The sequence below is a fragment of the Pistacia vera genome, unplaced genomic scaffold, assembly GCF_008641045.1.
Source record: "Pistacia vera cultivar Batoury unplaced genomic scaffold, PisVer_v2 Contig73, whole genome shotgun sequence".
Lineage (NCBI taxonomy): Eukaryota > Viridiplantae > Streptophyta > Magnoliopsida > Sapindales > Anacardiaceae > Pistacia > Pistacia vera.
Window position 1 is genome coordinate 439,946 of NW_022196590.1, and position 23,258 is coordinate 463,203.

Below are 23,258 nucleotides of genomic sequence, written 5' to 3' on the forward strand. Positions count from 1 at the left end.
TTTTTCTTTTTAATCTGTTGATGTGTTGCGAGGGTTTCTGTGTTGAGTTGCGACTGTTTGGTGACGATCAACTAAGGTTGATTTTGGTTAGTTTAAAGGAGAGATTTATTTGTTAAATGATATAAACTTATGTCAATTGACTAGAATACCCTTCTCTGGATAGTTTGAGGGTCAAAACCATTATTTTAAAACCTAGATAGGAGGGTAACCCGTTTTATTGCCTAGGTCACGGGTCAATCAGTCCAACCTATTGGACTGATGATGTTAGCGAGAATTTTATTTTTAAAAAATTACATATTAATTTCTTAAATTTTAATATATTATAAAAATTTTCCTAAAAAGTTTAAATTAGTCCCTAAAATTTTTATTTATTTCAAAAATATGCCAAAAAATTTCTGATTAATCCCTAAACTTTTAACATATCTTCAAAACACTCCTATAAAATTACAAATTAACCCTTATAATTTTGAAATATTACAAAAACCTCCCTAAGACTTGAACCGGACCGGAGAAGCTGTCGAGTCTCGGTCGAACCGGTTTGACTGACAGGTCCGGTTCAGTTTTTAAAACAGAGGTCAAAACGTCATTCCACCTTGATTTTATTATATTGTCTATGAAATGAATTTATTTTATATATTCTAAAAATTTTTTATGGTTGGCAATGCAATATTCTTTTATTTTTTAACTAGAAGTGTTGTGCTTGTCCATAGATTCCTCAATTATATGGTAAGCACTTAATTACCAATTTTGGACATGTGAACTTAAAAAGAAGCCTAATTGCTTAACAAAAAAATCTAAAATTACATAAGATATGAGATTATAATATCACAAATCAATTTATTTAAGCAAGTATTAACTGTTTTCTTTCAATTATTTATATGATTAATATATTTAATACTTCTTTGAAGGGATTTGAAGGATTAATTTTATCCATTTTGAGAGATATTTAAGTCAACAACACGATACACCGGTTATTGAAAGCTATCAAATACCTTAGTTTTTAGGGTTTTTTAATGTTTATAAAGGTTTTGACATTTTGTAGGGTTTTCTAGGCAATTGTAATTTGTATGGAATATCAAATAGTTTTTATAAAGTCGTAGTACTTTTGCCTATGATTTACCTGAAAAGTCGCAACGGTGGATTAATGTGGGATAGCTCCTCCTGAGGAATACTCGAGATGTGCATCAATTTGTCCGAACACCTCGGTTACCACAAAAAAAAAAAAAGAATAGCTTTTATAATAGTTGGACAATTTTGGATTTAAGTATCTTTCAACATACAAATGAAATTAGCCCTTCATGAATAAATATTTATTAATTCATGTCATTGTTTATGTAATTTCTCATGGTATATATGGTTGGTATACTCTCCTTTACCAGTAAATACAAATAGATTTTGCCAATGGTTATTACTTTTCATTTGCATTTTCAATATCCTTAATATGCATTAGTTATATATATAGCGTACTAGTTATTAGTTCAACCTTTAGAATCAGAAAGTTTATGGTTGTTGATCTGGTACCAGAAGTATATGCATATTTATTATATGGTTATTAAATTTAAAAATATTAATCATATCAGATTTATAAATAAATGAGATAAAAAAAATAAAAATTAAAGAGTTTATGAATTCATTAATTTAAATACGATATAGTATATGTGATATTCTAGATTTTTTGAAAGGAAAATAATTTTCCTAATTAAAGATTGAACAGTTGCCCAGCTCTACCTACATGAACTCCATCCACAAATGCAGTCTTAATTTCATAAAAATGGAATGACAAAAGTTGTACATAATTTGATGAGACAAACAAGTTCCAGCTGAATTAATGAACACAAGGTCCTACTCCTACCATCCTTCATCATCAACTGCTGCTGCAAATTAATTCAAAAGAAATAATCCAAGCTCATGGGATAACTACTGGATATATCTATCTATCTTAAATAATCTATGATCTCTTCTTCAGCTACATTATTATCAGTAGTAGTATATCCACCCATCAATTTTGAGTTTTGAAGTTCCAGATTGTAGTTAACAAAAGTTATGTCCTTCAATCGTTGTTGCTCATTCGAATCCCTTCTTCTTGTCAGCAGTTTCTCACCCAAGCTCCTCGTCAGACCGTATCTTAAAGCTCCATCACAAGTTTGGCTCAGTACCCGAATGGCGAATTTCTGTAACTCTGGACATTCTTCTCCATATTGAACCCACCATTCAGCTGCATGTACATATACTTAAATAATGAATAACTCAAATTCAAAAACCATAAAAATCCAAGTAATCATCTCTTAATTACGTACCTGGAGAGATATCTTTTATTGCTTCAATGCCACTTCCATCTTTAAAACCACCTCCGGCTTGCTCGTATTCCTGCAGCTGTTTAGATATTAAAGCTTGATCGTTAGGATCTTCCACCATGCTTGTGATACAACGTTCAAGACCATGTTCAACCTCGCAATCACTGTAGAAATTTTTGGTGTAAAAGATACCCGGGTTTAAATAATATCCTGCACTGTGTAAAGGTCTGTGGAGATATATATCCCATATCTCATCAATTATAGTCCAGAATGGCATGTAACGCGAAGCCTTATTTCCAAGTTGAACTTTTATTTCTTCCTTCATTCGCCTAAAACTTTCGTATAAGTAGCCAGCCATTAGAAGTGATTTACCATTGATGGGACAAACCGCACGTAGAATAGGGGTAGTTGCTGCTAAAAGTACTTTGGCTCCTTTCCAGAAAGAGAGGTTGTCTAGCAAGTTCACAATGCTCTTGCCTTGAGTTGTAGAAGCCCAGGTGGAGTTTCTCCACTTTAAGGAGGCGACCATTTCATGCAAATTCTGCTTTTGGGATACAATATTTCCCAAATTCAGGAAAGCCATTACTGACCTAATCCTGTGAGGCTTGATCAAGTCATGTCCATGAGAGTGAAATCTAAATAGTTTGAGAAGATTTTCATCGCCATAAATGAACTTGGTTAGTGTCTTGGCCATGCTTAGTATTTCTCTAAAGGGATTCATCATTCCTATCTTCTCTAAAATAACACCAATGTAGTGAGAGGACTCCAACGCCCAATACACGTTTGTATGACGTCCCACAATATGCCTAATTGCAGGCCACATCCGGGTTGTTGTAGAGGATGTGATGATTTGTACCACATTTTGGACACCAATCTCCTCAATAACCTCCTCTAACAACACCCGCAAGGCATCAATTTCACCAATAAATGCTGAAAGGTCAGATGAGCGAATATAAATGATGCCTTCCGGGCAATCTACTAAAAAATTAACCAAGTCTCTTCCCTTCTCATCAACCCATTCATCCAGCAAGAGACTACATCCAGTTTTTTCCCAACAATCTCTAACCCTCTTCACATACTTCCCCATCCGTCTCACTTCCTCTCTAAGTTTAGCATTTGAAGTATTGACATTGCAGTACCTTTGGGGTTCCTTTGGCTTCCGTAATGGAGCCACAACTTGAGCGTTCTTTTTGTTAACTTGGGCTGTTTTGCTTTTAGGTTTTGATTCTCTCCTAGGATGTGAATTTTGCTCTTCCTGATCAACTAACTCTTCAGGATCATCTGTCTTGGGGCAAGTCCAATTCCTCTTTAAAGGAAGTTGTGGGTGTAAAATTTGATCAACTTGTTTGACAAGATTTTTCCTTTTGGTTTCAAGTAATTTGGCTCTCAAAGGTTCCTTGACGCTTGGGGGGACTTCCTCACAAGGCAAAACATCACCACGTAAACTACCCAAGTGACACTTGAGACGATAGAACCCACTCACCACTTTGCCGCAATAGTTGCATTTCACCTTTCTTTTTTTCTCATCAAGAGCAATTCCATGCTCTTGAATATTGATCTCCGTGCCACAGTCACCACCACTACCAGTCATTAATATCAACTTCATGCATGCAAATCCATCAAAACAAGTAAACTATTAATAACACCCAACAATTTTCCATGTGATTCATTTTTGTCTAATTATATAATAATATTTTCACAATATGCCTTTCAATATACCATTTGACAGAGAAAATAAGCGATAGAGAAGTAACTAATCAAAGAAAATTAAATAGAAAATATGTATTTATACATACCTCAAGGAATGAAACAAGATCAAAGAAAGGAAATGTAGGAATTAATTCTAGCAAAAATCTATGCTCTCTGTGTGCTGATGTTCTCCATTGATCATTAGTATGAAGAAGAGAGGAAATTAAAAGAATGAAGACAGTTCAATCTCAATTCTCAACAACTAATACTGAGGTGTCTATGGTGGATGATTGGCAGCTTCTAATGGGTAATGAAGTCAAGTTCCTTCTTCTCCTTTGACAATTGTCTTTCATGTAAACTTAAGTGAGAAAGTATTATGTGCATCCGATGTACGTAAAACCAACTAATATGAATAGTACATTACACGCGCGCTATCATTATTGCATGTACTATCAATTAATTATGAGGATTGTATTACACGCGTGTTAAGATTATGTATCGTTGGATAATTATATATATAATGAATGTATGTATAAATGTCATTTTTTTTTTCTTTTTTTCCAAAGTGAGAAGGAGGTGTATTTAGCAAGGTAATAAAACTCTTAGTTGTTATTCTTAATTACTCATTTAAAATCATCATCGTCGCAACCTCTAATATTGTCATCAAAAGTTATCTATTATGTTCGTCACTTACATACGGCTTAATAATTTCAATTGGATATTATATTTCTTGTAATTTAGAGAACAAAAACTCAATTTTCTGTTTTTAATTATAGAAGAGGTGTAAGGATACCAGCCTCGAGGAGAGACTTGTTTAATTTGATTTTGTGCTTAGAAGAGGACTTAAAAAAGGTGTATTTCAAAGGGGAGAAGATTACTATGGGCTCAGCCTAAAAGTTGTTTGGGCAAGCTACTTGAGGTTATCTCTATTTAAGCCCATGGGGTTTATCATTCAACACTCAACCATCATGTATGCAAGTAGAGAGTAGAGACCATGACTAATTTAATGGGCCCGAAAAATTAATTTAAACAATACATTAATGTGATTATATTATGATACAGATTCCTTAAACTTTCTCAACCAAAATGATTTGGTTATAATTAAATAGTAGTATTTTATTTATGTGCAACAATATTTCTCTCATTATGTTTCTTTTAGGAAGTTATTTATATTGATAGTTAATTGTTTATGATAACTAATAAGGAGTTGTAGTAGGATAAACACATGGTCTTAGATTCAATTCCCTATAAGAGTATCCTCGATTTAAGTGGGGGATTATAACGATGCGTTGCTACAAAGAAGATTAACCCAGGTATGTGTAAACTATCATGAACATCTTGATTAAAAAAAAAGGTTGTAATGGGGAGAAGAAATGGTAACAAATTGCTTATTTATCATCATCATCAATAATAATGATAAGACCCCACCACTAATCAGTGATCAATTAGGGTTACATATTAGTATATTATGATTATTTATGAAAGCATCCACTTGCCACCACAAAAAAGATCTGGAAGATTTGCCCATTCACATCCTCCATCAGCCCAAAAGATTTTTGGACTGATTGTTTTGTTATTTTAGATATAATTTTAGAAATAATATTGGGTAATTGAATAAAAGAATATTACGAGATAAAATTTAAAAATTAATAAAAACAACCTCCTAGTTTTGCAAATTTAACCAAACACTACAATATATAAAAATTTTATAAAATGACAAAAACACCCCCACCCACCCACAGTAAATGGCTTTACGATGCAGACCGGTCGAATTTGTTGGGTAGGGCGTTGATATAGCCTTTTTCGACCAGATCCACTACGAATCTGGCCGGAAAAGGCCAGATCTAGTCGTCGACGGCTACAAAAGTCTAGATCTGGACGGCGGCCAAAGATATAGTCATCGTTGTCAGTCAACGACGACCAGATTTGATCGAAAAATGCCAGATCGATGAATTACCGGCTAGTTCTAGTCGTTTATAGGCTGTTGTGATAGATTCCGGCTACAACCGATGGTGGTTGCCAGAATCTGGCAAGAATGGGTGGGTAAGGGTGTTTTTGTTGATTTTTAAACTTTTTTAGGGGTATTATGAAATTAATAAACTTAATGGGTCTAAAAATAATTAAAAAAATACTAATATTTCTTAAATAATTAAACAAACAAATATTTTGGGAATAGGATTGAGAATATGGATAGGAATATTAAACCAAATGCACCCTTTCCTCTTCCCCAAACTTCATTCTCTTTCCCAAACTTCATTCTCTTTATCTTTTATGCACTAATTCTTGTATTTAACTCTATGGTTAAGACGTACGATCTTAAGTTCGAATCCTCCTGACTTTCATTACTTAAGTTGGTGATTATGACGGTAAAATATTGTGTTAGTCACATATTAGTCAATATATACATAAATTAGCCTGGATACTCGTGTTGGAAAAAAAAAAAAAAAACAGAAATAGTTTAATGATTTCTAACTTTGAATAAGCCAACTTATCCTGCATCAAATAAGTACAAGTAAACAGTTCATCTAATAAACTAATTAACAGACGTTAGATCGAGAATTAGATTATCCGTATCTTAACTATGAGAGTAGGGTGAATGAAATTGAAAATGAGTGGTAGTGGGTGGTGCGCAAGAGTAACCCACAATTAAAAAAAAAAAAAAAAAGTGAAGATTCTTCTAATAATGTACAATTTACTTTACAAATATGAATATATATAATGCTTGGTCAAGGTTGATTGGCCATGGGGTCGGCTCAGGCTCCCTCTCTTCCAAACCCATCCATTTTTATGGCCTTTCTTTGATAGAGACTACACAAAACACAAGTTGCCACAATACTAACTCATTTTCTTTCAAACCCAGTTGCTTATTTAAAATGGCTTCTTGTCTAGTTGTCTTCTTTCCATTTTGCAATTATTATGTTTCTTTATGCATTTTTCTAGTCCCTAACATTAAGAAAATTTAGACAAAATTAGGTTTGGTTTTTTTTTTTAAATAATGAGGTATTTGGGCATAATTACCGGCAAACAGGACCACAGAACACATTATAAGCTAAAGCCGATAAATCAAAATTAGATAATTGCTCACAACTCGAAACATAAGACTCTTGAATATAACTCACCTCAATAAAAGAGCTGTTATATGGTCACAAGGAAGAGGTAAGATTTGGGTTTTGCATGATTACATAATTTAATAGATATGCATATTTTAAGCTTTCTAAGAATCATGGGATTGATCTCTTACAAAGATTCCCAGCCTTGTTTTTAAAAAAACATATACAGTACCTAGTGACAAATTAGTGGGGGTGGTACCTGGAGATCACACCAAGAGACATAGACTGTTGATAATGGAAAATATATATTATTATTTATTAAAAAAAAAGGTGGGGTCTAAATAATAATAAGTACGTTCAGGGTGATCAAAACGGTTGAAGTTAAATCACAAGTTGCCTAAAAAAAATATTGAATTTTTAGAATTTCATTGCCAAGAGACCCCATCCCCATCCGCGTCCCCCCACTCCTCTCTTATCTTTTAAATCATAAATATTCTTTTAATAAAATTAATTTACACCTTTTTTCATTACATTAAAATTAACATAAGCTTCCGCCGGCTTATTATTGGTGTGTAAAACAACACACCCCCTCTTGTTTACTATATATATGAAAAAAAAATACCTCAAAATCAATAAATTAATGCTCAATTGACTTGTAAAAAAATAATGCAAATAAACTATTCTTGTTGTCCCTATAGTTTTAGATTATTACGTTTAGGACATTTATTTGAGATACAAGCATTTTGGTCCTTTGACTCAAAATATGTAGACGTAGTTGTTTGCTCTTGTCCATCGTTTTTTATAATTCTGGTAAGTCAATAGAACAAATGATACAACAAAACAATAAGGATGAAAATGAAAATTTGATCGATGGGATGTAGATATTACAAGGGAGTTTGTGAGGCAGTAAAACACGTCTGTAGAAGGAAATAAAAACAAATTTGAAATCTAAAAATCTAAAATTAGAATATGATTGGCTGGATCGACATTTAATGGGTACGTGAACTACACCTCAGTTGGAAGCCGCGTGTGATAAAAAACATGTAACAACATCAATCAATCTAACGTCATCTTTCTTTCATTCTTTGTTTTCTCTAATACACAAAAGCAGCAGCCAAAATATCCAAAGCTAGCTGTGCTTTTATTGCTGAAATGGCCATAGCCAAAACCTTGTAATTTGGCTTTCGGATTCTGAAACCTTTACGGTTTTTTCAAAGCAATAGCAATTTCATTGTTCGTAATATCTCATCTTATCTTTCTCATACACATGCGCCATTTACTCTCAATATCCTGTCAGGTTCTTCCTCTCTCTTCTCTTCTTCTTCTTCCTCTGAGTTTTGTTTCCATGTGCTTCTTAATTTTACTGCTTTGTTAGGCTTATTTATTTATTTATTTTTAAAAAGAACTCCGGTTATGTGTGATTGAGATAGATTTTAATGGTTCAGGAATCCGCAAACTTTGTGTTAAGTTGGATATGCTGACTCAAACTTGTTACTTTATATATTTTCAAGTAATGTGATTTGTTGCATATTGTGTGATGTGCTAAGACTTGGGAGCTTGTGTGGGATCCATTGTTGTGTGTATTGTTATGTCCATGGTGAGAGTCTATGAGATGCTGGAATTCTATAAATGGAGAGAATTGTTTTATGTGTTCCGGGGGAGATGAGATATGATTCTGCATTTGTGTTTACTCAACTGCCGTTTATATTGTATTTGGCGTTTTTGATTTGAGAATGAATTTGAAACTGAAAAAAAAAAAAGATTGATTTTGTGTTTTGATGCTGTGAGTGATGATGCTGAAGATTCTGACCCCGTGACGTAGAAGCGCAACTAATTTTTGTTGTCATGTCTCATTTCCTTATGAGTATGCCAAGTATTTTTTTTTTTTTTGGTTGAAATCAGCTAATGTGGAGCCATTTATTCTTTCATGAACAGCTCCTTTGTTTATATTTTAGTTGTAGTTTAAGGTGTGTAATAGTTCTAAAGTAGCCAACTGAGGCTTTTAGATGTTTTGGGGTGCTTATATCTGGCTGCTGAGAAGGGCGCTGTTAGGTTTAGGCCAATGAGGGAACTAACAGCAGTTTTGGTAGCTTAGGCAATTTATAATCAAATGCTTTGTCATTTGCTTGCAGTCTATTTTTGTTCCATATCAAATAGATCACCTTTAAGATAACTAGTAGAGCTGCTAAACGGGTTTGCTTCTCCAAAACTTGATTTCTCTCTGTACTGTCATTAAGGGTTAAGGATATTATGTTATTTGATTTGTTTTTCCTGATGCTACAAAGCTGACACGTACTAGATGGTATTATACAGTATGTACCTGAGAAGATGATTTTCTGTATACCATGATGTAGTTTCTTTTGCCCTTCTACTCTGTGGGTTTTCTCCTGTATTGAGTTTAACAGATGACTGATCGAGTGTCTCTGTTCTGAAATGGGTGAATTCGTGGAAAGACTCACGTATTGAAGAAAGGAGTGTTGAAACAGAGCTTTGGTATTGAGATGTGAAAGCTTGTTGCTGATCCCTGAAACAAAGAAAGAAAGGTTTCTGCATGAAGATTGAGATAGTGTTTCACACATCGTTGTTTTGAACTCTTAAGAATGTCTCTTGGTTTTGAACTTGAATATAAACTTCTGTTCACTCAACTCACTGAAGCCTAAACTCTGATCCCATATCTCAATTTCACCCTTTTTTCTCATTTTGAAGTTCTGCAAGATTCTGAATTTTTGCATTCGTCAAGTTTAGCTGTCATCAAACACCATGAACCATCATAGTTTCATTTCTGCAACTCAAACTGAGTCTAACAAAGGAGTCAAACAGCCCTGTTGCACTGCCGTACCCCAAGTTCATAATTTTTGTGGTTGAATCAGAAGGGCAAAGGCTATCTACTGGTGAATGTCTCTCCACATCCATCACCTTTTATACGAAAAGAATCTCTAGTTTTTCTAATCATATTCAAGCACCTACATCCCAATCCCCAAGTATTGTTTTTCACCTGGACCGAGTAGCCTGGGACTCCTGGGTCTCATCTTCAACATTCAAAGGGCTCATTTTCACGGTCTTCCCATTTTTGTACCAATTTATACCTATCATCTCATCAAGCTCTGAAACCCATCGTCAACTTGGGAATTTACCATTTCTTACATCTCCCATGCAACCAGTCTGGTTCTGCAGTGACTCAACAAAATCTCCATTGCTTTTCAGTGAGGATATAGGGAACCCAAATGAAGAGAGGAATCAGAATCTCTTATGAAAGACTTCAATTTTCTGGAGACATTTCAGGTGGTCGCTTTCATGGAGTCACTTGTAGAGATGACAGTTTGGCACTTAATGATCATTTGGAGCTGCAGTTTTTGTCTGATGAACTTGACATAGCTATAACTGAACATGGAGAAAATCCCAGCTTGATGTATGTACATTGCGACCCTCTCATGGGCACTGCTGGTTTGCCTTTGTGTTACATTGTACATGGGCATTGCTGCATGACTCTACTGACTAGTGTGTTTCTTTCGTGCTGATGTTCATCCAGGAAATATATGAAACACCTCAATCTTCAACAAAACCTTCCATTGGAGTGGATGTAATCCGAGCTATGTCTCTTCAGCACCACCTGTTGATGCTCTTACAAATCACCCCTCTCCTGGGCCAGCCACTGCAACAAGCCAAGAATGAGATGGACACCCGAGCTTCATGAGGCTTTGTGGCGGCTGTCAACAAATTTGATGGAGCTGAAAGTATGTTGTCCATTCTATTAAAAAAATTGGGCTAATAACTTTATTGTTGACAGGAAGAGCCCATTGCAGTACAAAATTATGCTTGACAATGTTTAATAATTGAAAGAGGCTCATTGATTTACTTAAAATGCAGAGGCTACTCCCAAGGTGTATTGAAGCTCATGAATGTAGAAGGTTTGACACATCTATCAGTGAAAAGCCATTACAGGTAATCAATGAAGTATTAGTGAATTTAAGTGGTACTTGTTAAATTAGCTGTTACTCTATCTAAGCTTACGTCTTCATTTATACATCTTTTGCAGAAATACCGACTTGCTAAGTATGTGCCAGAGAAAAAGGAAGGTAATGGATGCATCATGAAATAGGCTTATAAGCATATTCCATTATCATAAGCTTATTTTGAACCATTACGCTAGTGAATGTTTCAACCAAGTTGTTCTATTTGAGAACTTATCTGGTTAAGTTAGAGTTTGTAGTTGGTTTCCAGATCATCTTGCCAATGGGCTTCCCTTTTAAATTTTTTTACTTATTTATGTAGTTGACGCTAATGTTTTATCAACATGTCCATATTCTTATTGATAATTGCTGAATCATCAATTCTTTATTCTTGATGGTTCATTCCTTCATGTTCACATCCTCTAACAGTCACATGCATTTTATGGGATGTCATTGGCTAGCCAAACTTTCTTCCCAGCTCTTAGCTGGTTTTTTAAAGTTGTACAAGTTTCAGATGCATGCAAAATAGATCATAATGTCAAATGATGTTTGCAAGAGATTGTGGATCAATCCTAGGAGAATGAGTTGAGAGGTTTGGCAGATTTTGTAGGGATATGAGTTCTCCTAGCAGTGAGATAGTAAATAAACAACTGGCTGATTGCAAATTGAGGGGACAAAACCTTCGTTTGAGAAAAAAAATTAAGGTGAAAATAAACAAGTCGATGCATAGAGATTCTGCATCAAGTGGTCAAAGATGCTTATTAAGGGGCTAAATATTGATAGATATGTTTTATGATGGTGACATGACTTAGTTTTTGGTTGCTAAGATTTGCTCTATCTGTCTCTTGGCACTGTCCGTGCGTCTTTGGTATGTATTTGTAGTATGGGGATTTTTTGGAAAATATGTCAACTCTTGAGACTATTCACCAATATTAACAAAATATGTGCATCCACTGTCTTCGACGGCTGTTTATGTAGAATAATTTCATAAAACTGATTTTTATAGTTGGATGGGTTGATTACTACTTATAATTGCTTGGATCTATTTTGCTTTGATCTTGCTTATAACCATTAATGAGGGTTAGCTTATAAGAATGTCAGAAATGTCCTTTGAACACAAATCTTCAGCTTGTCCTGTTGTTGCGTGTTAGTTTAATTTTCTGCCTCGTGCTGTGATGCCACTGTTGTAAAGGGAAGTATGTTTCAGTGTTGCATGATTATGATATTTCATTTCTTGGCTTAACTTTTATGATGTTAGTCTTAGTTCCAATTAGACTGATGATGACACTCTTGAAGTTTATGTAATTGCCATTTGCAAGAGCTTACATTTGGCTTGTCCTTTTGATCTGCAGAAAGAGACTTGAATTCTGAAGAAAATAGAGCAACTGCAAGCAGCAATGAATGTGATGGACGGAAAGAAGGGTCAATATCATTTTAAATTCACAATCTGTACCAGAAAATGTTTCCTGTTTTGTTACATGACACAATGTATTTAATTATACTTTTACTTCTTGTCATAGGAGCGTACAAATCATGAGGCCTTGCGCATGCAAATGGAAGTTCAGAAACAGCTGCATGAACAGCTTGAGGTATGTTTAATGCTTAATTTAAATATATTTTCTCCTGAATTCTTGAAAGTTATTGGCTGGAACTTACAGTTCATATTGGTGTAATTGTTCGCATTTGCAAAACCTTTGCGCAGGTACAGAGGGCCCTTCAGTTGCGCATAGAGGAGCATGCAAGGTACTTGCAGAAGATCTTGGAGGAACAGCAGAAAGCTGGCATTGCCCTGATTCCTTCTCAAAGCTTGTCATCAATGACCGATCCGAGCAAAGATTCTGAGGTGCAGCTTTCTTCTCCATCAGTTAGTGGCTTGCCTAACCAACCAGACGAGTCCAAAACGGACTGTATCAGCTCTACCATCAAAAATAAAGCTACTGACAATAGTGAATCGAAGCCAGATGCGAAAAAGATTCGTCTGACGACGACAAGCCAGAATCAGCTTCAGATGAAGAATGGTTGAAAACCTGTGCAATGACAGCTTCAGGGCCCTTAAGATTTTTCATAGTTTATTATTTGTATCATCTTCAACATACATAGTACTTGTAGATATAGTGAGTTTCGTGTAGATTAGTGATTGAATTTAGATTATGTTGATTTTTTACTATCTCTTGACTTTTAGAATCTGAATGAATGAGAATTTGCTTCTGGTTCAGTGCTGAAGCAAAGGATGAAAACAAGAAAGCTCTTCTGGATAACACAGACATATAAAGTAAAAAGAAAATTCACTAAGTGGAGTCTGTAGAATGAAATTATTCTGAAAGTAAAAGATAAAAAGGAAACTCTCTATTTTTTTTTTTTTTTTCCTGGGGAGTTTGTTTGTAACAAGTTTATGTAACGCATATTTGTATGGGTAAAGGAAGTAAAAATATATTAAGGATTAAAATAATAATATTTTATTATTAAGAGAAGACAAAAAGGAGCGTGCCATAAAGTAAGCTGGTTCGGTAAGAGAGTTGCACGTATATACAGGATGACTGGCTCTGGTCTGTCGGTCTGTAACCACTCACTCACTCACGAGTTAGACGATAGGGATGGAAGGGTTTTGATATAAAGACAGCCAAAGTTCTTCACTTTTTGATGTTCTGTTTCGGAGTCTCCAACACCAAAAAGGTATTCCATTTCATCTCCCCAAATCTGCTTGTTTTGTTAATTTCATTTTCTTTTTTTGATGAGACCATTAGCCTAGACGTACCCATTTAAGTATTCATCTTTGTTCTTGCAAAAGTCCTGGTTGGCTTTCTGTATGACATTTAATTGTCCTTAAAAAAGAAAAAAAAATTTCCTTTTGATGTTTGACTTGGGTTCTCCCGCATGCAAATCCTTTGCTTCTCTGTCTCTTTGTTTAATTAATACATTTTATGATGATTGCTAGGCTACTTGATAATGGACTTAGCTCGAGTTGCTGCATTATTTACACACTGTTGCTTGTTTTTTGTCTTATGTATTTAAGTTCATGTGGAGACGAAATGATAAATCACTTTCTTTTCTGTAATCCGTAGCTTGAAGATGTATTAGTATGGTTTAAAAACTGATTTTGTAATTTTTTTTTTTTTCCTGTTTCTGATACTTTGTGCAGAGGATTTGCATTTGCTGCCAAAGCTTGGTGAAAGAACTTGACTTACTCATTGGGCATGTTTAGGTTCTTGACTTTTCATGGATCTCTTCATTTCAAGTCCAGAAAAATGGCTACTGATGATGTCTTCTACTTCAATATTTATGACCATGGAACATTAGTGGATAGGAAAAGCGTCGAGTACAATGCAATTATTGTGGTAAGGAAGTGAGTGGCTCATGTGTCCTCAGTACCATTTGGGAGGTTTCGTGGAGACGTGATACCTTGTGAAAAGGCTCCTGAAAATGTCAAGGAAACATTTAGAAAAGAATTGCTAGACATAAAAAAGCAAGTCTGAATGAGCAAATCGGAGAAACTAAAACTGGACTCTCACGGAAACAGGATAGATCCTCCAGATGCAATGGTGTCAAGCGTTTCAAACGTGAAGCCACTGGCTCTGAGAGTCGAAGCTATACAGAGACGGAATCTGAATTAGAAGAAAGTGAGACACAAAGTGTTTCAATTCTCAGCAAAAGGATAGCTTTACAAACAGGCATCAATGCTGAGAAGAAAAAGGATTCAATATCATGGGAAACTCACAAAAGTATTGGTAGATTTTTTCTATGAGAGGGAATTGATTTCAGTGTTGTCAATTCTTCAAGCTTTCGGGACATGATAAATGCTCCTTTTTGTCATGGTCAGCCAAAATGTGAGATCCCCAGTGTCAGGATCTGAGGGGTGGGATTCTTCATGAAGAAGTGAAGGAAATGAAGAGTATGTGAAGAGGATAAGACAATCATGGGCAAGCACTGGAGTAGCATTTGGTGATGGATGGATTGATGAAAATGGTCGAAACTTGGTCAGTTCATTGTGGACTGTCCTCAGGGACCAATTTATCTCAGATCAGCTGATGTTTCGGCCATTATTGGTGATGTGAGCTCTGCAGTTGCTTCTAGATGGAGTTATTGAAGAGTGGGAGTTAATAATGATTTCAAATAATTGCATGTTCTACATCAGGCTGGATGGGGGACATAGGCAAGCAGTTTATGGAAAGGCGAAGGTCAGTGTTTTGGACTGTGAGTGCATCCCATTGCATTGAGCTGAGCTTGAGAAGATTGGTATGATGGATTCTGTTCAGAGGATATTAGATAAGACAAAAACCATTACAAGTTCATTCATGGCCATGATCAGTATTAAAAATCTTCAGAGATTTACTGGTGACTGCAACCTTATTAAGCCCTCCTTGTGGATCAGCAAGCCTATATGACTCTAGAGAATATTGTCTTGAAAAAGAAAAATGTGATGGCCATGTTTGTCTCATCTGAGGGAACACCTCAAACTGGGCTACTACTACAGAGGGAACAAGGGTTGCAATTTAGTGAAGGATCATTCTTTCTGGAGTGGAGCCAGGATGGTTCTTAGGCAACTATACCACTTGTGCGTGTTCTGTGTTTGATCATTGGGCTGATAAACCCCAAGTAGGGTATATGTATGAAACCATGGATCAAGCAAAGGAGACGATCAAAGAGGAATTTAATAACAAGAAATCTGAATATATGCTTGTTTGAAAATTATTGATGAGATTTGGGACAAACATCTCCATAGCCCTCTACATGCGGCTGGTTATTACTTAAACCCAAGTTTCTTTATTTCAAGTGATTTCTTTATTGATCCGAGGTTTCGTCGGTCTGCTATGCTGTATTGTTAGGATGGTGCAAGATCAGCGGACTCAAGATTTGATATCTCTTCAGCTGGATGAGTATAGACATGCTAAGGGTGCTTTTAGTCTGGGGAGTGCATTGACCAAATAAACAAAAATTCTCCAGGTAAAAATTTTTATTTGGATATTCTTGATGATTGTATTCATCTTTCAATATTTTGAACTGGTTAAATTCCTGTACCTTACTTATGTTCCCTGCATGTCCCATTGCAGCCGAGTGGTGGTCTCATTTGGAGAGCAATATCCTGAGTTGCGGAAATTGCCACTAGAATTTTGAGTCAGACATGTGATGGTGCTTCAAATATGTTTGAAGAGAAATTTGTCTGAGAAGCTGATGAAAAAAGGAAGGAATTGTATTGAACAACAACGATTGAGTGATCTGACATTTGTTCACTATAACTTGCAATTGAAGAACTCCAAGTTAGTCCGGAAAGGTGACATAGTGGCTGATGAGATTGATCCGATGGATGAAGGATTGTAGATGAATCATCAGAAACCGTATCGGAAAATGGTGACTGTGGATGGATGGAGTTGAACACACTAAATCTGAAGGGGTGACTAATGTGGAAGGAGCTCACTGTGCCAAGCAAAGGAAGAGCCCAGCTTAGACATAGCAAATAGCAATAGTACTTGTACTAGTTGATCGGATAGTGGCATCTAATATGAGGTGTATAATCCTTCAATGTAAATGCTTTTTGGAAGGTGGTGTTATAAGGTCTGAAGTCTGTATTATTTTTCTGTTATCTTGATGACAAACCATGTTTAGGAATGTAATGTTCTTTTCAGCTGTGTGTAAATTCACTTGCATTGCCAGATGCTGAGGCAGTTGAAGCTATATATAAACGATTCTTGTACCAGACCAAGAAGAAGAGTTTTTTCACTCAAATATACATTCCAAGTTCCAACCAATTGAAATAACATATATTACTATCTAAAAACTCCTAAAGTTATTGCCAGAATGTAGAAGCCTAAGCTTAATATTTCTTACATGACATCATTTTGATACAAATATGCTATGTATAAATGGGTTAGGATAGATATCTGGGTGCGTTGTTTAGTCATTTGGAGTAGTTTTTTAAATACTATTGTTAGGTAGGTTTGATGGTTATTACACAAGTAGGATTTGAAATTAAAAATAATTGAAGAATTTTTGATAAGATTTTGAGAATAGGGAAACAATATACATTTTGATTGGAATCGAATAGGATAGGAAATCGAAAGTGTTTGTTTAAATTATTTTATAAAATTCAAGAGTAAAGACCTTTTCCCACCCAAGGTTTGCTTAACGACACTTTTTCACTTAAAAAGTTTCAAAATACCACTTTCCACCCAATTTATGTTCTATTAATATTAAAATAAACTTCACTTTCTCAGCCGATGTTTGACAATTACCAAGAGTCGGGTAAGAGAGATTTGTAGAATGGAGGCTGGTGGATCGAATATGGTGATCAATTGAATATTCGTTGTCAGAATAGTCAGAAATTAGCTAACAACCAGAAACCCTAACTTTGCGATGACCGATAATCAATAGAAATCAGGTATCGGAGTAGAGAGGTTTTGTAAAGAAGAGACCGTAGGTTCAATGGTGATGAGAGGAGATAATTTTTGTCACCAGAATCAGCTTTGGATAGTAACGGAATATTAACTTGGATGAAAAAATAGTAGTTTGAAACTTTTTGGGTGAAAAAGTGCCATTAAATGAAACTTTGGGTGAGAAAAAATCGTTTACTCAATTTCAATACAAACATAAACATATATATATATAATCTAGTAAAAGATGATTGGATAAAAGTTTATTTTAATTTAAAATCAACCAATCATATTTTTTCACAACAAATTAATATATATATATATATATATATATTATATAAAAACTAATACATCGAACAATATTCTAACAAGGCCAACTAACAGTTTAGAACCAATCAACGTCAACCATTTAGGTTGACTTTTGTTCGTGTCTAAACATGTTAAGGTTGAGAACGAGGACGGCGAAGCAGAAGAAGAACGGAATTACTTTCTCTTTTTCTTTTAACTTTTATACCAAAGGTTCGTCCTTATTTTCATATACAGCACTTTCTCTTTCTTGTTTCTTTTACGTTAATGCTTGTATTCGTTTGTGCCCCTCTGTGTTTGGTGAGATCAATCTTGATTCTTTACCGCATTTTCATGTTCAATCCTGGTTCTTGATTAAACCCACATATTATTTACTTATCTTTGAATATTACACTCCCAACATACACATTTGATTGCAGTCGCAATATTCATATATTTGCTAATTTCAGGAAATTTGTATTTCGAACACGTATTTATATGTACTGGTATATGTATATGTTACTGTGCTTACATCGTATCTGGTTACATGATTTGTAATGAGAAAGCATGTGCGAGTGAAGAAGTAAATCAATCCAATAGCATTGAATTTCATGTTAGTGAGAAGAATTTCGCACTAGGAATGGAACTTTACATATTTAACAACATCAGGATAATATCATTGAACGTTTCACCATTCTTTACTTGAAATTAAACATTTTGTTCAATCTCCTAAAGTTCTTTGAGGCTCAAAAGAGATTTATCAAATCATTAGGATAGTTTATTGCCAACTCTAGCTTAAATGAAGTTTAGATTGTTTGAACTATGTATCGGGACTCAAGTGTTAGACCGGTGTCTTGTATCTTATTGTAAATGTAGATGCAAAGCAACTGATAATATGTGGTGAAGTATTAATCAGAAGTTCTTCGGGAAAATCATGTAGAAACTCTCCAAAATCACCACAATGTTACTGCAATACTTCAAAACAATTTACAAGCAATATGGATTATAAAATTTAAGTTATTCTGTCTCTTTGATTTTTAGATGGGAATGAAAATCAAGAAGAAAACTCTACTATACTGTGGATGAAGCTCTTGTGAAAATGGGATTTGGGAAATTTCAAGCTTGTGTGCTTGCTTATGCTGGCATGGGATTGATTTCGGAAGCGATGGAAATGATGCTCCTATCTTTTGTAGGACCAGCAGTTCAATTTATGGGGTCTTTCCTCTAAGCAAGAGGTCCATAACAACTGCTGTTTTTGTGGGAATGCTAGTTGGGACCTACTCATGGGGCATTATGTCAGACAATTATGGAGAAGGTGTGCCCTTCATCATTTTCTCATTAATTGTTTGCAGTCTTCGCTTTTTTGAATCATCATTTGTGTCTGCTTTTCTAAATCTGCCTTCAGTGTTTTGTGGAATTTTTCAATATTGATTCTCTGTCACTTATTTTCAAGGGAATAAATTATTTGTCTAGGTGAAATGAAACTAATGACAAGCTGCTTTGTTTTACCATGCGTGAAGATGATCATAGTGGTTAAAATGACTAGTTTATTTCATCTTTCTTTTTGCTCCTGAATAAGAAATGGTTTTCTGTTCTTACCTCTTGGCCTGGAAAATATGACCTTGAGATGTAAACTACCATAGGGAAAGTGAGAAACAAAAAGACTTTAAAGTTACACCTTTAGGAATAGTCAACACAATGTTATTGAAATAGAATTAAAGGGTTCTTAGATGGGACTAATCCCTGCTTCCTGGTTCGCTCAATGAATTAGTTTTGTAATGTAGATCTTGCAGATGTGATTGAGGCAACATCCTTGGTGAAAAGTTCTCTGCCAATGCTAATATATAAAATAAATGGTCCTTAGAACTTCTTCAGGTTTCACCTTTTTCTAATACATAGTTGAATCGGGAGTTTTAGTATTGAAAGAATGGACATAGTCACCTTACTTAGTAACTATGGATGCTTTTACTACTTTTTTATGTGATTTTAAATTTGATATGGCTTATCTTGCAGCATTATAGTGCGGTTCATATGTACCTTATTTGAATTGATCACTGCTTCTTCTTTTCTTTTTTTCCTTAATTCTTTTCCTTCAGAAAGGATTCCTCGTTACAGCGTAGTAACTTCGCAGCTGGTTTTCTGAGTGCTTTTGCCCCAATTATTATTTTTTTGACATCTTTCGTTGTTGGTGGTCTTGGTTTGGGAGGCGGTCCTGTGCTCTCATCTTGGTTTCTAGAGTTTATTCCTGCTCCAAACAGAGGCGTTTGGATGGTTATTTTTTCAGCTTTGGAGTGGTGGGACAGTCTTGGAGGCGCACTTGCGTGGGTATGCCTGTGATTTCCTAGACATCTTTCATTTTTTTTTTTTTTTTTTTTTTTTGTGGCAATTCATTGATTCCTTGTAGTTAATTTTATTTTTTTTCATCCTACCTTTGTCTTTGGTCATTTGATTTGATAACTGTCTCCAAGTTCTGCAATTGGGGCATGTAGTGAGACTATACCCTGTCAAATACATTTCCTCATTGCGGGATATTGTGTTTTAAAACACGTTGCCGTTAGCACTGTGTTTAAAAGTCACTAATATGTGGTCACCTATGATTGTCCAAATCTTGCCATCCACCGTGGCTTCATTGTGTTTGGTACTTGGCTACTTGCACCCTAAAGTAGAAAAGACATTGCTATTGCATTTTTTCTAGTTTTTTGCATTTACTTGCCAAAGAAAAAAGAAAGGAGAATTTCAAATGACGTGATATTTGTCCCGTTAGTATGCTAATTCACTATAAAAAGGATTATGGAGGGAACACTCATCCTTATGATGTCTGCTTGCAGTGTTAGCCAAGACAGGGTTGGAGGTGGCTACTTGTGCTTTCCTCTCTCCCTTCTTTGTTTCTCCTTTTATACAGGGTGACTCCTGAATCACCGAGGTATTTATGCTTGAAAGGTAGAACAGCGAAGCACGTCTTATTTTGGAGAAAATAGCAAAAATTAATGGCACACCACTTCCTTCTGGTGATCTTGTTTCTGATGGGGAAGCGTAGCTAGAGACTAGGTGTTTGATATAGCAAGTCTTGATGAAGACAATACAACTCCCAAGGGAATGGAAGAAGAGGAAGATTCAACTCCTAAGGCTAATGAAACAGAAAATGAATACGCAACTCCTGAGTGGACAGAGTCTAACATGGGTGGCATCTCTGCACTGTTAGTGCTTCTTCTCCAGAATTAATCAGATCAACCTTGCTCTTATGGGTAGTGTTCTTTGGCAATGCATTTCTATTTGGGCTTGTATTGCTGACCACTGAGTTGAACAATGGACACAATAACTGTGCAGATAAACTGCAATCTGAAAAACCCCAGGATATTGATACAAAGATGTTTTCATCACCAGTTTTGCAGGTTTGGTTTTTTTAATTTTTTCAAAATCTTTTCTATACTAATATGAAATTTAATCTTGCACTCCTAGAAAGCTGCTTGTTAACGTTTAACTTTGATTTGATTTGCTTCAAGAGTTTCCGGGCTCCATTATCAGCTGCCATAGTAGATAAACTTGGTCGTAAGCTTTCAATGTCAGCTATGTTCTTCTGCTGTTGCGCATTTCTGCTTCCTTTGCTGTTCCAGCAGTCTGAGGGTTTAACAACAGGTCTTCTCTTTGAGCGAATATGATTCAGGGAGCTTCACAATGTGTATATATATGCACCAGAGGTAAGTGAAGAGTTTATGTCTTGTTTCCATAGGAAATTTTTTTTTATCTTCCGTGCACAGCGCTATCTCATTACAGAAATCACAAAAGAAAAATGCTTTCAATCTAAACGTTTGTGAGATAGAAGTTCAATACACAATTTAGTTTCAATATTTCCATCTTAACACCAAAAGGTTCTGTTGAATGTACAGAAAATAACTTAAAACTGGTTGCAACAAGGACAGAACTTCCCTTCTTTGGAAAATTTACGGATGGCCAGCCCCAATGTAATTGCTTCTAGTATTGATGATTGCTTTGGATGATTTTGATTTCTGAGATACAAATTATTGTATTAGGTATATTCACCATTATCTCATCTCTTCTAAGGTTGTGTTGTCATACTATGTACAGTGTTTACAAGGCTTTTCTCCCTATCATAGGAGTAAATCAGCCCAAGAGTCTTTGGTTGCGTTTGGGAGGCAGGATTGGATTGGATTGAATTAGTACTGTCTTATGTTTGGTGAAGTATGAGACCGGATAAGAATATTTATTTTAAAAAGTTAATTAAAAACATTAAATATATTGATTAATAATTTTTAAATTATTAAAACTATTACATTTTAAATAATTATTAATAAGTACATAATTTGTATATAATTTAGTTATCACTATATAAATTAAATAAATAATATTTATAAATTTAATAAGATAATTTTTTATCCCAATCATTTGGGATAAATAAAGGTGACTGGGATTGGATATCCAATTCCTAAGAAGCATCCAAACATGGGATTGGACTATTTTAAAAAAAATAGTCCAATCCCACCCCATGATCCTACTCCACAGACATAACCTAGAGTATTTCATAACTGTTATGTCATTTCTAAACTGTCAGGTATGTACAGAAATTAATTTTTGTTTGTTGAGTTGTATATATTTTTCATAAGCATAATCTTGAAAATATTTTCATTACAGCCAAAAACTGTTATTTTCGTTTGTGTTTAAACTGCAGATATACCCTACCTCAGTGAGAACAACTGGTGTTGGTGTTGCAAGCGCGATCGGAAGAATTGGTGGGATGGCATGTCCTCTTGTGGCAGTAGCTCTAGTTCACGGATGCCATCAAACTGCAGCCATAGTTTTGTTTGAGATTGTTATTTTTCTGTCTGCAATCGCTACATTGCTTTTCCCTCTTGAAACCACAGGCCGTGAATTGATTGATAGTGTAGCTAGTTCAAAACTGGTCATGCATTAGATTGAATAGACCATAGAAATCGGGCATTACTCCATTTCTTTGAACAGATTTTTTTCCACAGAAGAGCATAGAAAATAAGTAACATACAGCTCCACTCTTCATTGGTGATGCTTGACGAATCCTTGCCAAACTGAAGAGTAGATTAAACAAAGTCGAAGAATGGATGAAGGTGAGGAAAACCACCTTTTTAGTGAGGTGCACACACCAAAACATAGTAATCGAAGCCTGAAGAAAGACATGGTATACGTATCAATTGTTGTTATGCCCAGTGCACAAACTTCTTAGTCTCTGTGAACCTCTAAGGTCACATGTTCAGTGTATTGTACCATTTATAGGGATGGGGAATGAAGATAAAGTAACTGTAGTGCTATGCTTAAATTATTATTATTATTATTTTTTTGGTATTCAATATTTCCCTTGCTAGTTACACATATCAGGAGTTATACCATAATCACATTTGTTGATTTTATTTTTTGTTTATAATGAATAAATACAATCTGTTTGTGCATCTGGGTATAACACGCATTTTACCATATAATCGTGGTTGTGTTGTACGGCTCTAAAGGAGGCAAACAGATACCATCAGATCAGATCACTGTGCCTATCCATGAGCTCCTAGAGTATGGATATCTCTGAAAATTTTGGAACAAAATGACAAAGATAGCAAGCGAAACCAATTTTTTTGAGTGATGTAA

The 23,258-nt window shown here is 35.1% G+C and overlaps 1 protein-coding gene and 2 pseudogenes across 1 annotated transcript; 2 read left to right on the forward strand and 1 right to left on the reverse strand.

Moving 5' to 3' along the window:
- Nucleotides 1–1,934: 1,934 nt before the first annotated feature.
- On the reverse strand, nt 1,935–3,885 carry LOC116115045. The gene is made up of 2 exons (XM_031401179.1): nt 2,298–3,885; nt 1,935–2,215 (listed from the first exon to the last, which is right to left on the reverse strand). Exons 1-2 carry the CDS (start codon nt 3,883–3,885, stop codon nt 1,935–1,937), a joined length of 1,869 nt encoding a protein of 622 aa, XP_031257039.1.
- A 4,777-nt stretch (nt 3,886–8,662) lies between these two features.
- On the forward strand, nt 8,663–13,254 carry LOC116115046 (annotated as a pseudogene).
- A 974-nt stretch (nt 13,255–14,228) lies between these two features.
- Nucleotides 14,229–23,037, forward strand: LOC116115047 (annotated as a pseudogene).
- The last annotated feature ends 221 nt before the right edge of the window (nt 23,038–23,258 follow it).